The sequence below is a fragment of the Mandrillus leucophaeus genome, unplaced genomic scaffold (assembly GCF_000951045.1).
Source record: "Mandrillus leucophaeus isolate KB7577 unplaced genomic scaffold, Mleu.le_1.0 Scaffold49, whole genome shotgun sequence".
Classification (NCBI taxonomy): Eukaryota; Metazoa; Chordata; class Mammalia; order Primates; family Cercopithecidae; genus Mandrillus; species Mandrillus leucophaeus.
In genome coordinates this window covers 657,975-677,191 of record NW_012105253.1, presented here as the reverse complement: position 1 = coordinate 677,191, position 19,217 = coordinate 657,975, and the positions used below count along the sequence as shown (strand labels likewise).

Sequence of the window (19,217 nt, the reverse complement as noted above, 5' to 3'; positions counted from 1 at the left end):
TCTCTCTTTCCACTCTTACTTCCCAGACCAACTGATCCTTTGGGGCAAAAACACTTGAGTTCTGCCCTCACCATTCTGCTGTGCCCTTCAATTCCTGTGACCTTGATTTTTAAGGGCTTGATTAATTTGTGAATGAATGTCCAGCTCTCAGGGCGGCTAACACCCTCCTGCCTTGTAACCCAGACTGTGTGCTCCCATTATGCAGAAGGGAGAGTTTCCAGCAAATCTCCTCAAGAGGTGCCCATGTGTCCATCAGAGGACCATGGCCCTGCTGGCCTCCAGCTGCAGTGCAGCACTACAGGCACTGGCTGCTGGGGCCATGAATCCAATAGCATTGGTGTGCTTCTTTCTCTAGCCCCAGTCATTACCATCGCAACAAGGTCTAACGCATACTTACCCTCACCATTTCTGCTTTTTTAATGAAAAAAAAATTCCAATCATCATCATTATTTGTGCAAGGTCTTTAAAGAACACATAGAAAGACATTCAGCTCATATATTTTCTTTCTCTAAGTGGTGTTTATTTAAATGCAGATATCCTGGTTTCCTGTGTACAGTTGCAAGCAATACCTATCCATTTAAATGTTAATAGGAGTGTAAACTTCAAAATCAAAATTTTTCCGTGAGGGAGAACAGCTTTTTCTGGTTCTATTTAATGGTTCTCCTCGCCTTTCCTCCTCCACCTTCCCTCATTATCAACCTCTCTCTGCCCACTCCTTTCCACCACCCTGAGCTCAGTTCAACAAAGCATAAATGCACCTTTCTCATTTCAAAAATTAGAATGTTAAACGTTAGGGTCACGGAATACAGATAATGGACTCAAGCCCGACATGATTCATGAGGACATTTTTCTCTAGCTTGGCCTTTGCCGGCAGAGTCAAACTCACCATTCTGGGCTCTTTCCAAGGGGATTATTCTTAGGCCAGCTCCACATCATATTTTTCCAAGGCCTGAGAGTTAGGGTTTCCTCCTTCTTCTTTTCTTTTTCTTTTCTAAAAAGGCAGGAAGAGATGGGGAAAGAAATACAAGCTATATATGTTCCTGAGTACAAATACTGCTGTGGGCACAGTTAGCAATCACAAAGAAATAAAAAGGCAGTTTCTTACCCCTAAAGAGAGGAGATTGACACATAGGTTAACGAGGATGGGCAGGAATACATGTACAGGCCTTTCCTCGGGCAGAGAGGAAGCCGGGACCTACTCAAGTGCAAATAAAAGCAACAAAGAGTTTTTAATCAATGGAAATAATGTCTAATGCCTTTAAGTGCAAATATGGGATAGAATAACCTTCCTGAGGACCTCATGGGCCAAGTTTTGTGTGTAAATGTGATATCTGGCTTCATCTTCCTTTTCTTTCTTTTTCTCTCCTTCATTGCATCTTTTTTTGTTTGTTTGTTTGTTTTTGTTTTTGTTTTTTTTTTGACAGAGTCTTGCTCTGTCACCAAGCTGGAGTGCAGTGGCACGATATGGGCTCACTGCAACCTCCGCCTCCTGGGTTCAAGTGATTCTCCCTGCCTCAGCCTCCCGAGTAGCTAGAATTACAGGGGCATGCCACCATGCCCGGCTAATTTTGTAGTTTTAGTAGAGATGGGGTTTTACCATGTTGGCCAGGCTGGTCTTGAATGCTTGACTTCAGGTAATCACCCGCCTCGGCCTCCCAACATGCTGGGATTACAGGCATGAGCCACCGCACCCGGCCCTGCATCACTATTTTTATCCCACTCTACTGTGTGCATTTTGTAAGCCTCCTTAAGTCTTTTTTGGAACATGGCAGGACTATGAATACATAAGTTAGAATTGAGTATATCAGTTTCATAGATTTTGGTCCCATTATTTTATTGCAGGTATTCTTTTTGTTCCCCATTTAGTTCTTTTTAAATAGTATTCTGTTTTCGTTTCACAGAGGCAATAGCTTTCTTCTCTTGTCTCTCTGGGGATATCAAAAATAATTTTGAAAATTTTTTTCTTCTCCCTGTAACTTGTTTCCGCAAGTTGTTTTCCTCCCCATTCCTGGGCTCTTCTCAGCTATATGGAGATGGTTACTTGTCTGCTCATATTGAAAAGTGCCTGGAGCACAGAATGAACCCCAGTTCAACTGGGGCTTCACTTCAACAGGGGCCTGAGGGGAGGCTTCTGGGGCACTGCTGGTGTCCGTAGGTCTTTCCTCTGTGCTGGTCATCCCCAGAAAGTCGTCTCCCAGTCTCTAGGCTGGAGGGCAGAGCCCTGGAAGCCAGGTCTGAGAGCCTAGTAGAAGAGAGCTGGGATCAGGGCTAAAACTCAACATCCATATGCACACAGTCCGTAACTCCATCAGGGTGCCGTAGTGAACTTCAGTACAATACCCTGACCCTCAGCTGTGCTGGCCGACCCTCACCTGTTGATCTCCAAACCTAAAGACTGTGTTTTAGGACCCCCTCGCACCCTGATCCCAGGAGTCAAGGAAGAGAGGAATCCCTCAGCGATGAGTGGCCAAAGGGATGTAGGAATCTAGATCCATCTGAAATACCTTCCACCAAATCCCTGTTTTATCTCGCTTTCTTCTGCTTAATGACCAGATCCAGATGGACCTGTTGGTGCCAGTTCATGAGCCTTTTGGGGATTTCACAAGTTGGTTTTCAGCTTCTCTGATGCTGACTTTAGATTTGACTCTTTAGGTCCGATTTTGACTCTTTAGACAGCATCCGTCAGCCCTGCAGACTTTTGTTGTTGTCGTCCCTGTCTCCTTTTCTATTTTCCCCATCCTTGAAGACTTCTGTCTTTCTAAGAAATCTCTTAACTGTAGTCTGGCTTGGTTTAGGAGGAAGAAATGCTAGAAACATTTTTTTTCAATCTACCGTTATAACCCAGTACATCTTTAATTGCATTATTTTCTCATGTAACTCAAGAATGCAACTCACTCTTCTTGTAGTACACTGGTTTTGAGATTGTCAATAAATTATGCAACTTCTTTGGATCTTGCTCTCCTCATCTGTAAAATTGGAGTATTTCTTGTCCTATCTACCTTATAAATTGTTGTTGCAGCTTCCCTGAGTTACCACATAGGTCTAAGGACAAAGTAGCCAGCTGTTCATGCGCGGCTCTGGCAAAATAAGGTTTTCAGGGTGACGTGAAAATCTTTCCAGGTCAGTGGAAATACACAGGCCTGGCCTCTGGTTTTCATTCTTGTTTCCAGATCAACAACTTAGCACAACCCTTAGCTTCTGTCGACAAAGCCCTTAAGAGTACCTAATCTGTGTTAGAGGGCAACAGCCCCTCGCCGACCTGAAGCACAGACTTTTGGAAGGGGAATTATTGTCTTCATTTTGCTGCTATTTTGCCTTTTCCTCCATTTTCTTCTAAGTAAAATACTTTGTTCTCATCCTCCAACAATCCTCACCTTCCCTCTTTTTCTGATTTGCATTTCCATTTTGCTTTTCTGCCCAGCCCACTTTCCCATCCGTGGCCAAGGTGGACACCTCTTATTGACCCATTTTCCACCTCATTCCCCCAGGCAGAGCCTTTGCTTCCTGGCATCTGCAGAGCCTGGGGAACAGTACAGGCCTTCCAATGAGCAAGGCCAGGTGAGAGCTGGGCCTCCAGCAAGGTGGGGCTCTGCAAAATTGTCCTGTCTAGTGCTGCCAAATGGGATTGGATTTCGCCTAGAAAGAAACCTCCATACACCAAAAAGGGAAGGGCCCAGAAGATGAATGTGCTGACCCTTATACCTCCTGTTTGTTTGTTTTTATCGATATATGATATTTGTATATTTTGGAGGAGTACATGTGATCTTCTGATGAATGCATAAAATGTATAATGATCAAGTCAGGGTATTTAGAATATCCATAACCTTGAGCATTTATCATTTCTTGGTGTTGGAAACATTTCAAACCCTCTTTTGCAGCTATTTTAAAGTACACAATACATTGTTGGTGACTGTAGTTACCCTACTCTGCTATCAAACATTTGAACTTATTTCTTCTAACTGTATGTTTGTGCCCATTAACCAATCTTTCTTCGTCCACACCCGTCCCCGCCTCTGGTAACCGTTATTCTGCTCTCTACTTTGATTAGATCAGCATTTTTAGCTCCCACATATGAGTCAGAACATGCAACATTTGTCTTTCTGTGGCCTGGCTTATTTCACTTGACATAGTGACCTCCAGTTCCATCCATGTTGCTACGGATGACAACATTTCATCCCTTTCATGGCAGAATAATATTCCATTGTGTATATATAACACATTTTCTTTATTCATTCACTGAAAGACACTTAGCATGATTTTGGTGTAAAAACACATGAATCAATAAAACAGAATAGAGAACCCAGAAATCCACATATTTATAGCCAACTGATTTTCAACACAGGCAGCAACATACACTGGGGAAAGGACACCCTCTTCAGTAAATGGTGCTTCAGTAAATGGAAAGACTGGATACTCATATGCAGAAGAATGAAACTAGGCGCCTGTCTCTCACCATGTACAAAAATAAACTCAAAATGGATTAAATACTTAAACACAAAATCCAAAATTATGCGTCCTGTTTAAGGAAGTATAAGCCCCTTAAAGGGAAACCCCCTTTTTGTTGAAAATAAGCTGTTCTCTCTTTTCCTGTTCCCACCACCTTTTTGCCCTTGAAGATGGTGAGGAGTAGAAGCATTGGTAGTTAAAAGTATCCCATTTCCAGGAGATGATCCAGATGGGATCCTATGTCAAGTGGGGACCTTTCTCTACTGAGAAGGCAGCTCAGGCCTCGGTCACTCCAGAGTCTCTTGCGGTGGTGGGGAAAGCAGGGATTAAGGTATAGGGCTGGTGGCCATGGAGACAACATTTGGGGAGATGGAGGGAGAGGACGGCACAGGTGGTTCAATAAAAAGGGACAGGAGCGCTCCTTCTCTTCTCTGACTGGCTGTGGCTGCTCACGCAGGCCGCTGGGCTCACAAGCTCCTATTGTGATCAAACGATGCTTTCAGCGGTTCCATCTGACACATAGGGTGATATGAGCATGGGGTACAGTGCTGCATGATAATAAGGCACCCTGGGCAGTTCCCATAAGTGACTGTGGGCATCACTTCTACCTGGCTGGGGCAGGCATCCGGGGTCGGCCAGGGCAGACAAGGGTGGCCCAAGGAGAGCAGGAACTTGCCCTGTGACTCTCAAAGATCTCTGCCTCTGTCACTGGAGCCCTGTCCTCCTTCCTCTGCAGGCCTCTCCTCACCAGAGGGAAAGGTCTGCTGCTGTTCCCCTCCTGTGCCCCATCCCTCCCCACTCCCTGACCAACTTCCTCCCTGGCCGGGGGCTGTCAGTGTCTGATGGTCAATGTCAGGACAAGAACGGTGGCCTGGATCCCTCTATAGAGGGGTCTTAAGCCAAACTGCACCATAGATCGTTTTGTTTGCTCCACTGGGGTTCCCCATGGGGTGACTGGAGTGAGAGAGAGGAATGGAGGGGGTGGGACCTGGACACCTTTTGAGGTATGTGTTCTCCAAAGAGACCTGTGGGGTGTTTGTTTCTCAGGGTTGAGAAAAGATTGTCCAGGCAGCAGCTGGTGTGCTTGCATGGGGCGTTGATGTGGTTTGCTTCAGGCACTTCCCTTTGACAGAGAGGGACGCCCAGGGGTCCTCCAGGCTGCTCTGCAACCCACTGGGGAGCACAGACCCTGGGGCAGAGACAGGATAAATAGCTTTGCTCCTGTGTGGGGCTAGGGCACAGGCTCAGATGTGGGTGGGTGGAGAGAGGGCCCAGGGAGCTGCGGTGGGTGTTGATGAAGGGTAGAAGAGTGGGTGGCATGACCGGAGGGTCAGAAGGTCAAGCTCCAGAGAAGGGGTGATGGATGAGGAAAGTGTGCCCGGAGCTGGTGGGGGTTGGGGTGCGGTGGGCACGTGGAAGGGTAGGTAGGGGGGTTGAGAGCATCTCTGGCTGCCTCTGGGTGCAGGAGGGCAGAGGTGGGAGCCGGGGAGGAAGCCAAACCAGATGCTGAGTGGCCAACTGAGCCATGGCAACAGCTCTGCCCTCTCCCTTCTGTTAAAAATACTGCCTTTCCAGACAACCCTCTTCCTCTTGGAGCTGATGGGTCAGCCAGGCGTGGAACAGAGAAGGGCCTGACTCAGAAAGCGGGACCGACCCGGGGGTGGAGGAGCTGAAGCAATTGCAAGGAGTGGATCTGCTCTGGAGCTTAGAGGATAGCAGGAGGTGTGGCTCTCCTCCTGCAGCCCTGCATGCAGGGAAAGCTAAGCCCGGGAGCCAGCTTGGAGGGGAAGGAACAGAACACCAGACCCCCCACGCTGATAGCTTCCCCTTATATGCAACCTCCTAGCAATACCAGGAGGGCTTGGCAGGTGCAGCCTGACTGCCCAGATCCAGCAGCCCATTTCTCTGGTTCTCACCTCCTTGGAGAAGCTGAGATGCTGTGTTTGGAAGCTGAGAGTGCTGGACAGGTCTGGGTTCCAGTCTCTGATCTACCACTTACTAGCTGTGTGCCATTCAGCAAGTTGCTGCATTTTGCAAATAGGAATAAAGATAGTACCTGTCTCAGAAGGTTGAGATAGATATATAGAAAGGCAGGCTATGCCTGGCACAAATGAGGCATAGAAGAAACGGCCACGATATTGTGATGATCTGTCCCTGTGCTTAGGAGCCAAACTGCTGTGGCCTGTTTGTGCACAAAAGGATAGAGTCACCACAGGGGCGTCTCCCTCTACAAAGATTGGGTGCTTCTATCTGAGAAGGGCAGGTTGCCTTCCTGCTCCTGGAGGGCCCCTCCCTCCCCGCACCCGCCTCAGGGCTGGGGTGTACCCTGGCCCTCCGTCCCAGGCTCTGCTGCTGACTGTTGCTTGCCTGCTTCCCCACAGACCTGCGCAGAATGACGGCTGGCTTTATGGGCATGGCAGTGGCCATCATCCTCTTTGGCTGGATCATCGGCGTGCTGGGCTGCTGCTGGGACCGAGGCCTTATGCAGTACGTGGCAGGGCTGCTCTTCCTCATGGGAGGTAAGGCTACAGGCTCGGCTTGGGGGTGGTGGTAGACAAGGTCCTGTTTACCACAATTTGGGGAGAATGGCCAGAGGGCACAGCAGAGGGGACCATGACGTGACTGGGGTTCTCATTCACTCATCCATTGGTTCACAAGCACTTCTTGAGTTGCTTTTAGCTCCTCACCAGTGTACCAGCTCTTGGGGATACAAAGGAAAATAAGACACGGTCCTCACCTTCTACTCAGATCTGACTGCCTGTGTGGAAGAAAGACATTTACGGAGATGATCATGAGATGAGTGGTTACGGCAGACAGAGATATCAGACCTGGAGCAAGCGTGAACCCAGGAAGTGCTTGGGCATTTCATTATATGCAGGCCCCGGGCATTGGTGTGAGAAGCCGGAAGCAGGTGCTATCTGGGAACTTTCGGTCCAAAAGCCTATCTTCACCTCTGACTTCTGAGTCCTGAAGCTGCTCCCCTTTCGAGTAAGGCAGGGGTGGGGCAGGACTAGACCCTGTCTTATATCTGTCTCTCTTACTGTATTATTATACTGTCATGTGCGTAGGACCACTCCAGTGTCCTTCTAAAGGGATTCTACATAAGGAGAACTGCACAGCTATGTGGGAATAGGGGTCCAGTCCATGGGAAGTAAGTGCCTCTTCTTTTCCTGTAAGAGCTAAACTATGCTTTTTGGTCTCCTGGTTTGAGTCTCAGTCCCAAGCTGAAGTTGACCACTGGGTATGTCCATCACCATCTACCCCTCAGACAAAGGTAGATGGATGGATTGTGTGGGGCTCCATAGAGGGAGAGTTGGGCCTGGACAGAGGGAATTAGAAATACTGTGGCTCACGCCTGTAATCCCAGCACTTTGGGAGGCCAAGGCAGGCAGATCACGAGGTCAGGAGTTCGAGACCAGCCTTGCCAGCTTGGTAAAACCCCATCTCTGCTAAAAATACACAAAAAATTAGCCGGGCATGATAGCGTGCGCGCCTGTAGTCCCAGCTACTCGGGAGGCTGAGGCAGGAGAATTGCTTGAACCTGGCAGGTGGAGGTTGCAGTGAGCCAAGATCGTGCCACTGCGCTCCAACCTTAATAGAGCAACACTCCATCTCAAAAAAAAAAAAAAAAAAAAAGATTTATGGAAAGAAAGGAAAGTATAAAAGTGAGTCCTGCATTTAGAAACCAGTGTGTTACACTTTAGGCACCTGGAGCAAACACCCAACTCAGGTCCCTTCGGTGAGCCACCAGGCTCTGGGTTTCTGAACGGGGCAGAGGGTGAAGGAGAAGGCCATGCCAGCTCTTTGTCTGCAGGTCAAGCTGAGGACAGGAGGAGTTCATTGCTCTAGGTGTATGGAGAGATCTCGGGGCCTAGTGAGCTGTGGGATTTGGCTTGAGTTCTGAATTTATTGAAGGTCTACCCTTATTCCCTTGAAACACAGCCATTCTGTGCCAAAGACAAGCAGGGTCTTTCCAAGGAAAAATCACTCAGGGCTAAAAATCCCTCTGCTATTAGAGTCAGGATGCCCCATGCCAGAGCTGCCTCCTCGGTAAGTCTCACACCTGTGGTTATGGCAGAGGCTGGAGGAGGAGGAGGGGGATGTGCTGGCTCTGTCTAATAGTTTCCACTCTCCTTCTGGTCTCCCACAGAGACAGAGGCTGACAAAACCAGGCACGCTTCCCTGCTCTGTGCCTCGCAACCCCTTCAGTGAAACAAAGAGTCAAACTAGCTTGATGATTTCCACACTGTATTTTAGCAATGGAACCTTTTTTGGTTTTCCCTTTGCCATCCAAATCTTACGTAGCCCCCCAAAATGTAAAAAGATACAAGTGGAGCAGCTCTGTTTGTAATGAGTGTTCTCTGTAAGACTTTTTTGGATGTATAAAGGCAGGCTCTGGTAAAACAAGGCTTTCCTAAGGTTCTAGAGAGGCCTCCCAGGAATCTAAGAAAAGCTGAGCAAACAGGCCTCGGGCAGATAAGGACTCCAGTGAGCCCCGGGGGCCAGCTCTCCTTCATCTCCACCTCTTTGATGGCATTTGAGGCTCCTGCATGGTTTTCCATTCTCCCCTCTCTTCATGCCAGGCGCAAGGTTCAGATCCTGCCCAGGTGCTAAGTCTCCAGGACTTTCCAACTCTTTGACAGCTTCCCTCCCGCCTGCTGAAGTCAGCTTCCAGAGAAAGAGATTGCGTAATTCGCTGGTTTATCTTTTCCAAACAGGGAACACGTCCCTGCTCAAACAATAAAGGGACAGAATTGACTGACAGTCGTTGACCAATAGATGTGACTGTGGTAGGGTCACTGGGCTGTATCCCACTTAGCTGAGACCTTGGCGAGCACGTTCGCAGGATGGAGTGTGGGGGCAGTGAAGGATATGAGTGGCCTGGAGCCCTGCCCTTGGATCGTGGTGAGGCGCCTCCCAAAAGCCCAGGGCTTGGGGGAAGACCTCTGAATGCCCCTGGGCTCAATTAGGAGTCAGAGGCCCCTTTCTATAGGGTGAATGAGTGAGAGCCTTGCTTACCTTTGTCCAGGCAGTGGTTCTCAACCACTGCACATTTAATCACCTGGAGAGCTTTTAAAAAATTACTGATGCTGGAACCCCACTCCAGACCCATCCAAGTGGAACTGCTGGGGGTGATCTTCATGTACAGCCAGAGTTGGGAACTAGTGGAAGATATGAACTTCCCAGTTCTTTCTAGCGCTAATATTTTATGCTACTAGGGAGGAACCTGTTGGCCAAGACCTTTCATGATTTTTTTTTTTTTAACTCCAGCCTTTAAGGACTATTTCTCCATACTTTATGCTGCAAGAGATAGGGCACGGCAGAGATGGGGCCTCAATTATTACTGGGAAAGCTCATCCAATCTTTTACTACTGAGGGTCCCAGGTAAATCTGCTTTCTTGGGGACATGCAATCTATTTTTTAAGTGGCAAAACCATCCTTTAAGATACAGTGTTAGCATCACAGAAAGATTTGGGGAAGCTGCTGTTCGAAAAGCTGCCTTTTGCTGACTGTGGCACCGTCCAGGTTGGAGCAAACCCATCTCATCCACAGATCAGGTCGCCTTCTTATTTGTCCTGGTACGTTGTTACCTGTGTCCATAGGTAAAGCCATGTCTTCCTGAAAGAGTCTGGGGAAGAAAGGGATGTCCACATACCTTGTGAGTACCATTAGGCACCAACAGAAGGGGCTGGAGAACAATGCCACTAAGAGCTGGTGCCTTGAAGGGTGGTCTTTCTTGAAGATGACTCTCTCAGGGGTGGGAGGGCACTTCCTTTCTTCTCTAGTTAGGGTTCTCTCCAACTGGGTTAGACACAGCTATGGGAGTCCAGCAGTCCCAAGAAGCTGCCATCTGCTGACTGTGAGCTCGGGACTAGGGAAGGAGCAGACTAGAACAGAAGCTGCACTTCCCCCTTCCTTGCTCAGCAGTTAGAGCAAACAGAGCCTGGGGCATCAACCCAAAAATGATGCCTTGACCTCTGGAACCCTGTATGTCAAAGAAACATGTCAGCACCACCCCTCTCAGAACCTGGCCAGTCCCTGCTCTCTAGGAGTTAATCTTTAGGAGTTGTCCTGATGAAGAACTTGGAGAGTAAGCCACCTGTGACAGCCACCTCATGGATACAGCAGAGCAATCAGAGCAAACTTGAACTATAGAGCGTTTTCACAAAGCAGGACAGAAAGGCCCCGTGGCCTTAGCTTTCACCCAGGCTCAGGTTGCAGGCATCTATAACCGAGCACAGACAGGAGCCCGAGGGGTAAAATGGGGCTACAAGTGAGAAGGGTGAGGGGACAACATCGACAGTGCTTGGAGCTGTCCAGGCATGGATGTGGAGCAGGTATAACAGGAGGAGGCAGCAAGAATGAAGAAGGTAAATTTGGAGGCAAGAGTTCAGAGATGAAATTGCAGGTGACTTCAGAGGAAACTGCCAAAGCCAACATGAAAATGGAAGAATTCTATTCCCAACCTCTTCTCTCTTCCGATATGAAGGAAGATGGCCTGCGCTGGGCACTTTTCTGTTCCAGATTTAACTATTTCCTGGTCAAAGTGGGGGAAAGAATTAGCTACGAATTGTTTAATGAACGCTCAGCCCGGAGGAGATGATTAATTAAGTAGGGCAGCTTTGCTGAGCCAGGAGGCTGGGGGTGGCAAGTGGGATCCAGTTTTCCCTTTGGCAGGGCCTTCAGGGGAGAATCTCACCCAGACTGGCACAACACCACTTGTGTGCCTGATGATTCACCAGTGACATTCAGAAACTCAGGAACAGGATGCCACCAGGGAAAGGCTGCAGGCCAGGGAGCACATGACTGCTATGAGTTCCTGTGATTCCCTCGCTGGGTGCTCCTCAGTACCGCTTCGTGGATACGGATCCCCAAGATGAGCGTAAACATCAATGTGTGCCCCACGCCATCAAGACCGGTCTTACACACCCTCCCACACTCCCTGGAAGACATCCGTCACCTCCTTCCCAATTCGGGTCTAAGGCTCCATGATCTTTTGTCTAGGCTAATGCTGGAGCCTCCTCTCTAGACGCCCTGACTCCACTCTGGCCACCCTGCAATCAGTCCTTCGCAGAGCAGTTAGCATAATTTTATTTAAAACCATAAAGCAGATACGTCAGTCATCCACCGTCAATGGTCAAATAGCTTCCAGTTGAACTTAAAATCTAAACTCCTTACCCCTCCTCAGAAGCTGTTTGTAATTGGGCTCATGCTGCCTCTCACCTCCTTTCCTGTTTCTTTCCCTAAAGTTGGGTCACTCCCACCACACTGGCTGCCTTTCTACCCTGGAACACCCGAAGTTTTACTTCAAGGCCCTGGAGCAAGCTGACCTCTTTGCCCATAGTGTTTCCTTGTAATCCCTCGTGGATGGCTCATTTTTCCGATTCAGGTTCTACCCTCTTAGAGAGGGCTTTCTTGACCACCCAGTTTCCTACAGTCACTTAGGCCCACTCCACACTTTATTTAATTTTCTGTAGCACCCCCTTTATTTTCCAAAATGTTGCGGTTGTGTTGTTTTCATTTTGGCTGATTTCTTAGGAGCTTAAAATAACAAACACTTATTATTTCATAGGTTACATTGTTCAGAATCCCGGGTACAGCTTAACTGATTTTCTGTGGAAAGTCCCACAAAACTGTGATCAAGGCGTCAGCTGGGGCTGGGTTCTCATCTGATGTTTGAGGTCCTCTTCCAAGATCACAATGTTGACAGAATTCTTTTCCTTGCAGCTGCAGAACTCAGAGAAGTTTGCTTATTCAAGGCCAGCAAGAGAGAGAATTTCTGACTTCTTCCATCTCTGGCCTCTAAACCCTCTGTTTGTTTGTTTGATTTTTAATAAGACTTATTTTTTAGAACAGTTTTAGATTTACAGAAAAATTGAGCAGATTGTAGACTTCCCATAGTATCCTCTGCCACTGTACCCGGTTCCCTCTATTATTAACATGTTGCGTGAATATGATACATTTGTTATTATTAATGAGTAAATATGTACATTATTATTAGCCAAAGGCCACAGTTGACTCGAAGTCCCTCAGTTTTTACCTGATGCTCTTTCCTGTTCTAGGATCCCATTCAGGACACCACACTGCACTTCATTCTCGAGTCTGCATAGGCTCCTCTTGGCTGTAGCTGTTTCTCAGACTTTCCTTGTTTTTGACCACCTGGCGGTTTGAAAGAGAACTAGTCAGGCATATTGTACAATACTCTTCTGTTGAAACTTGTCTGATGTTTTTCTCACGATTAGACTGGGTTAGGGGTTTTGGGGAGAAAGAGGTAAAATGCCATTTTCAACACATTATTTCAACATGATTTATGGCTGTTGAAGTTGCCCTGACCATGTGTTTCTCATGTTTCCACACTGTAAAAGTATTTTTCCCCCATTCCCATGACTTCCTCGGAAGGAAGTCACCACGTGCAACCCACGCTTGAGGAATGGGACGTGAAGATGGAGTGCTAGGATGGAGATCCTTGAGTATGGAGTAGCTACGTAATTTGGAATTCTTCCACGTGGGAGGAGATCTGTCTCTGCTCCCCCATTTTTTATTCAGTCATTTATACCAGTGTGGACTGATGACCATTTATCTTACACTTTGGGTTTAATCCAATACTACCTTCCTTTGTTGCTCTCATTGTTACAGCTTTGGCCATTGGGAGAGCTTTCTGTTGGCTCCTTTGCCCCTTTGAGATATCTCCATCAATGTGGGTTTTGGTTTTGATGATGATGTTTTGTTTACTTGCTTGTTTGTGAGCACTTAGTTTTTGAAACTGCCAGGTGCTCCAAGTTCATCTTATATATTTCCTGCCCAGTCCTGGAATCAACCATTTCTCCAACGATCTCTGTTTCCTTTTATTAGAGAAAGGTATTAGAAACCAAGATATGGGTGCTTGGGTGCTAGGTGTCCGACATGGTTTTAACATTCTGGATTTGTTCACTGTCTCTCTCCCTGAACTTAGATATATGCTGCATGATCTCCAGAACTTTGTCTGCTTTAGTGAAGGGATACCTTCCCCAAGGTATCGCTGATGTCAGGAACAGTGTCTGTGCTCTTAATATTCGTGGAACAAATATATTGGAAAAGTGAATTGTGTGTAACAACCAAAATATTTTGGTTTTGCCTCAATAGAGCAGCAATTCTTCAATAAAATACCCCATCTTTTCTTCTGTTCCTATTCTACTCATCTCGCCTTTCATGAGATTTCTTGTCCTCTTGTTGTCTTTATTTGAACAGTCCAAGGGTCTGTCTACTTCTGTTATAAACTATCTCAAATTCTTTTTGGAGGTAGAGTATGAATTACACATGAATTCATGAAGAGCTTTCTGTCTCGAGCTTGGACTCACAGACTATTAAAATAAAAGGGACTTTAGAGACCAAACAGTTCCACTTCCTTGTGTCACCAGGTAAAAGTAGTCATGTCAAATTGTCCCAGGTCACCAGGCCAGTGAGTAGCAGATGAGAGCTGGAGCGCAGCCTGGGACGCAGCCTGCATTCCTGCATTCCCCAGCTCTGCCCCTGCTTTTGGCACCCCGTGTTGAAGATCTCCGTGGCCCCACAGCCCCTGCTGCTTCCCACACTAGCACCACTCTGGTTCTGGGCTTCTAAGTGGGTGCCAGTGTGTGTCATTCACTCTGTGTCTCCCTCTTTCCCTTCCCTCCTTTTGCAAAGCACAAAGGGGCATATGGAGGAGACTGTGGCCAGAACCAAGGGCACGGATGGTAATGAGAAAAGGAAATCATTAAAGTTTCTTTTCCTGCCACCTGTGATCAGTGTGACCTTTTATACCTTCCCAGTCAGTCAGGGGGAACGAGGAGAATGCCCTAAAGAAGCTCAGGCTACTATGTTTGAGTGATTGCAGTGATTTGCACACCAATGATGCCACATGTCTGGCATCTATACCCACTCCACCAAGCTCACCAGAGAGCAGTTCAGCTGTGTGATGAACCCCCAGACACTCAGCATAACACCCCTCTGCTGCTAGACAAAGACCTTGATGGAGGCCTGGGCATTCTGAAAATATACAAGCCTAAAAGGAAAAGTCCAAGGCAATGGCCATCTTGCCTGGAGGACTGTTTCTTTTAGACAGTAAAGTGATTTAAGGGATCTTATAGAACAACATTCAGGTGTCCCCACCAGCCTTTCTCCACTGTTATTCCTAGCTTGCTGTACTTAAAAATATGGGTAGGACGATGTTTCAAAGTAATTAAAAGTAATGACAAAAATGGCAGTTACTTTTGCACCAACTAATATAAGTTCAGGAGGCATTATGTCTCAAACTTCATGACTCTTAGGTCAGAGAGGGGAGACATGGAGTAAAAGGACCATATAAGTTAGATATTTTGGAGAGGGAGAATACATTCAGTAAGCTAATGACTTGCTATGAAACAGGCTTACAATAAACCCTTGATAAATGGTAGCTGTTACTGTTACATGTATAGCCTAAGTGAAGTCCATTTTAATAGGCAGAGAAGTATCTGTGATCCATCATGGTGAATCAAGGGCAACTCTGGCATAAAACCTATCTCCTTACCCTGCCAATCTGCTTTTAGAGTTTTATGTGAGATTTCACTAGAACATCACAACTCATCTCTTGACTTTTTGTCTTATAATCTTTCTTTCAAAATCCTGATTAGAGACTCACAGACTACTTCATACCCTGGAGCATATCTTGCTTCTTGGAAAGTGCAGGTTTCAATATTTATTAGCATTTGATGATTACAATTAAAACAAATCGGGGAGGAGGTAAATCATGTCACTAAAAGACATTTGGGGGAGGAGATAGATTGTCAGGAAGACTAGGACATAACATCCAGGCTTACCTAACGTACCTCATGTAGAATGAGTGGCCAGGATGCACCAATTTGGTAATCCAGGCAGCAGGAGGGCCTCATTTTCACACTGAAGCTGGGGCAGACCCAAAGGAGTTTTGCCTTTGCCACCCAATGGGACCTGCCCCTCCTACAGATATGGGGTTCAGAAGAGAACAGGGAGCAGCCTTAGCCCTGTGAATCCAAATCTGGTCAGCAATTAAAAGCCACGTCAGAGTGCCCCATCACTCGCCTGCCAAGCCTTCAGGAAAGCCACGTGCCACGTGTTCACCAGGGCAGGAGGATTCTTTATCATTGGCTTTCTGAATGGAAATGCTAAGACAGAGCAGCCCCTGGAAGGAGATGCAAAGGAGGATGGTTGGTGAAGGTCTCTCAGAGAGTTTCTTTGGGAAGAGCCAACCCTTGCCTACACTTGCACATGAGCTGCCTTCCATTCTCTGCCTCTTGATTGGGGGTGAGAGTCCTAGTTAAGTAGAATCACCCAATTGAAGAGGGAATTATGGTTTTGTCATGGAGAACCAGTCCAGGACCAAAAGAGTCTTGGACTAGCCATGTGGCCCTAGGAAAGTTTCTCATCCACTTTTCATGCCTTGCTTCAATTTTCTCAGCTATAAAAGAGGTCCAGTAACAGGACCCACTTTAAGCACAGCTGTGAGACTTGCAGAGTTAATACATGTGAAGGGCTCACAACAATGCCAGACATTGTGCTCAATACCTTTTTAGGTATTATTATTATTTAGCTACTGAAATACTTCTTTTTTAAATAACCACCTTTAGTGACACTGCCCTGAGCAGTGTCATCCCATCACTACCAACGCCACACAAATGCACTACATGCCATCAAGATGAAAAAGAAGAAGTCTTTAGACAGATAATGTCTCTCTGACTGATCACCCCTACTCATTCATTTATTTGTTTGCTCAGTAAATACTGATTGCCTATTATGTGCCAGACACTGTTGAGGCACCTAGGATACGGGGAAGAGCAGCATAAAGTCCTCATGAGGCTTGTGTTTAAGTTGGAGAGACAGACCAAAAGCAAATGCCATAAATATATAGTGCGATGTTAGGTGATAAGAACTATGGAGAAAAATAAAGCTGGGAAGGTGATAGAGATGGGGGCATGGCTGTTGTTAGAGAGGGCATGGAGGGCCTCTCAGTGGTGGTGACGTTTGAACAGAGCTTGAATGTAGGAGGCAGGAAGCCATAAGAAGTCTTGGGGCAGGATCATGCCAGGTAAAATGAGCAGCAGGGAGAAGGGGCCTGGGAGGGGACTGAGCTTGTTGGGTCTGAAGAAGTTGAGCGAGAGGATGACCGTAATGGGAGCAGAGTGGGACGGAGATGACTCTGCCAAGAGCAGATCATGAAGAGCCTCAGAGGTGTGGGCAGGGGCTGATGGATTGAGGGGCATCCATCCCCATTCTGCTTGCCCTGCCCTCTATCTGTTTCACGGTTTGCTCTGGGCTTCTTTCCGGGGCAATTGTTTGATACTGTGTGACTTTTATCAGCCTCTCTGGCTATGTCAGCCTCTCTTCCACCTGCCACTCCCAGTTCCAGTGAGTGGGGTGCTGTGTCTGTCCATATCAGGGGAAGCCCGAGCAGGGTTGGGGGGCTGGTATGTGCCCCCTGAATGTGTTGCAGGGACAGCCGCACCATCTAGCCAGTACCAGCTATACAATTTGTGGGGCCCAGTTCAGGATGAAAACCCAGGACCCCTTGTTCAAACATGATTAAGAATTTCAAGACAACAATAGTAGAGGATCCACGCAAGTGGGCAACTGCATAGATCATATGCCCATGGAGCCAGTTCTGCCTCTAGCATTGTCCCACACTTAAATGCCCTGAGCCCGGAACTCCAAAGCCTTTTGCTGCAGGGGCTCCCAGAGATCTTAAGAAATCAGAACTAGTCTCTGTTCTGTTTGTAAACCCCCTTCTCCCTAACCAGTCTGCTGTGCTTAAGACCACCACTTGCCTTTGATGATTGAATAATCACAAAAAGCATGTGTGCCTCTTTCCTTATGTCAGAAGCTACTCCTCAGATATTGAGAACACAACCTGTTAATCAGGTAAAGCTGTTAATAAGACAATTGCTTTCTGTGATAAGAGAGAATGCACCTTGCAAAACTTTGGCAGGGCCTCCAGGGGTGGGAGCAAGATCAGAATTTATTGAGAATCAGAAGTTTGATTTAAAGCCATTATTTCAATGTGGACATGTGATTCACGCTGGGTATGAATAATTAGATAATGACTGGGTAAGAATAACGATAATGTCCTGGACTGGTGGGAACCACAAGGTGAAGATTTTGAGGCCAGGGATTCAGAGAATCTTGGGGCACACGCTGTCAGTTGATGCTGTTGATGAAAGTGTTGGTGGATCTTTTGGAAAATTCCTGTAATGAAACAATCAAATCATTTACTTGCACAGGACAGTCCCAGAAATGTAAAGGAGATGGCAGAATAGCAAAGGCATGTTCCTGTAGACAGTAAGGTCATGTTTTGGTTCTCTGTCCAGACTGAGGGTGGGGTAGACAATTTGGGTTCTCACTTAGGATGAGTGATTTCCCCCAGCCCAGTGCCCTCCTGGCTGGCCTGCCTCCACCACCACAGCTGTGCTGGACATGTCCAAATGACTGAGTGAATACAGTCCAGGTTCAGTCTGGGACCCTGACACCCTGAGGTCTCCTCCTCTCAGCATTAACAAGACTCTCTCTTCTCTGGGGTAGGAATCACTAAACTGTGCTGAGTTGGGGTCTGTTGTTTCCATACCATGGACAGACAAGCAAGGTGGGCCGGGAGGAGGGTGGGCAGGAAGAGATAAGAGGGACAGGGTAGATGAAGACCATCCCTACCTCTGGAGTGGTTGTCGAGAAGGGACCGATTCCTCCAACAGCCCTTTCAATGAAAACAGAAAGACCCTGGAATGTGATGATGGCTCCACAGTGCTGGATTGCTATGGAAACTTAGGTCATTTCTAAGGTAATTTCAAAACTCTCCCTCCCTGTGGCTCTTCTGGGATGCTCTTACAGAGGTTTGTAAGCTTCAGAGAAAGGGAACTTGTCAGGCAAGCTTCTGGCCCTTGAAACAAGTCACAAATCAAAGAAAAATGCTGGTTTTTGAAGTAAATGGAGAGACTCCTCCTATTAGGCTTAAAAGCTGTTCCCAGGAAACAAGAGGGAGAAGCAGATCAAAGTGAAGAGGATTTTCTCTCTCCTGTCCTCTGAGGATGGGGGCATTGACTGCAGGGGTGGGGGGAGGTTGAGAGTAGAGGGGTTAAAGACAGGTAAGAAGTGACCAAAAATAGCCTGACCCAAGGAACGGGGGCACTGTCTGCCCTCCTGAGGCTCCTTGTCACCTCCACTCCTTGATGGCTGAGATGTACTACAGGGTCTAGAGCCTGGAGGATGGAATTGAAGCCACCAGGCACCAGGGAAAATCAGACCAGACCAGACCAGACACAGGATCCCCCTGAGATAGGCTGAGAGCATATTCTCAGTGAATAAGCCAGAATGTGCAGACAGGAGGGAGGGCGCCTGGCTCCCTCTCGGTACCAGAGACTCGAGAACTGACCCAGATTGAGAGCCGGGGAGCAAGGACTCAGCAGCAGCCCCCAGCGTGTGCCGCCAGGCACACCTTGGCCCAGGCAGCCTCTCTGAACCTCACTGCGGATTATGCAACCTGCAGAGGAGGTGGGCAAAGCCTGGCAAGCCTGAACGATTCAGCAGTCTCTACAACACAGGGGCCTTTAAGACGTAGGGGAGAGGGACTCTGGGAAGGTCTCAAAACATTACACTGGAGAGGATCTATGAACACAGTTCCGAGTTGTAAATCAATTTCGCTCTCGTAGATGTACCTCCTCATCCTAACAGAGTCTGGGCTACTGAGACAGGTGGGAAATGGCTTGTTTCCTCACCATGTCTGAAATAACTGGGGAATGATGGCCTTTGCAAAG

The 19,217-nt window shown here is 47.4% G+C and overlaps 1 protein-coding gene across 1 annotated transcript in view; it reads left to right on the top strand.

The window, feature by feature from the left end:
* TMEM178B (transmembrane protein 178B) overlaps positions 1–19,217 on the top strand; it is a 405,320-nt gene that overhangs the window by 365,185 nt on the left and 20,918 nt on the right. Inside the window, exon 3 of the mRNA XM_011995441.1 lies at positions 6,828–6,965. Coding sequence (XP_011850831.1) covers positions 6,828–6,965 — 138 coding nt within the window. The remainder of the gene's footprint in view (positions 1–6,827; positions 6,966–19,217) is intronic.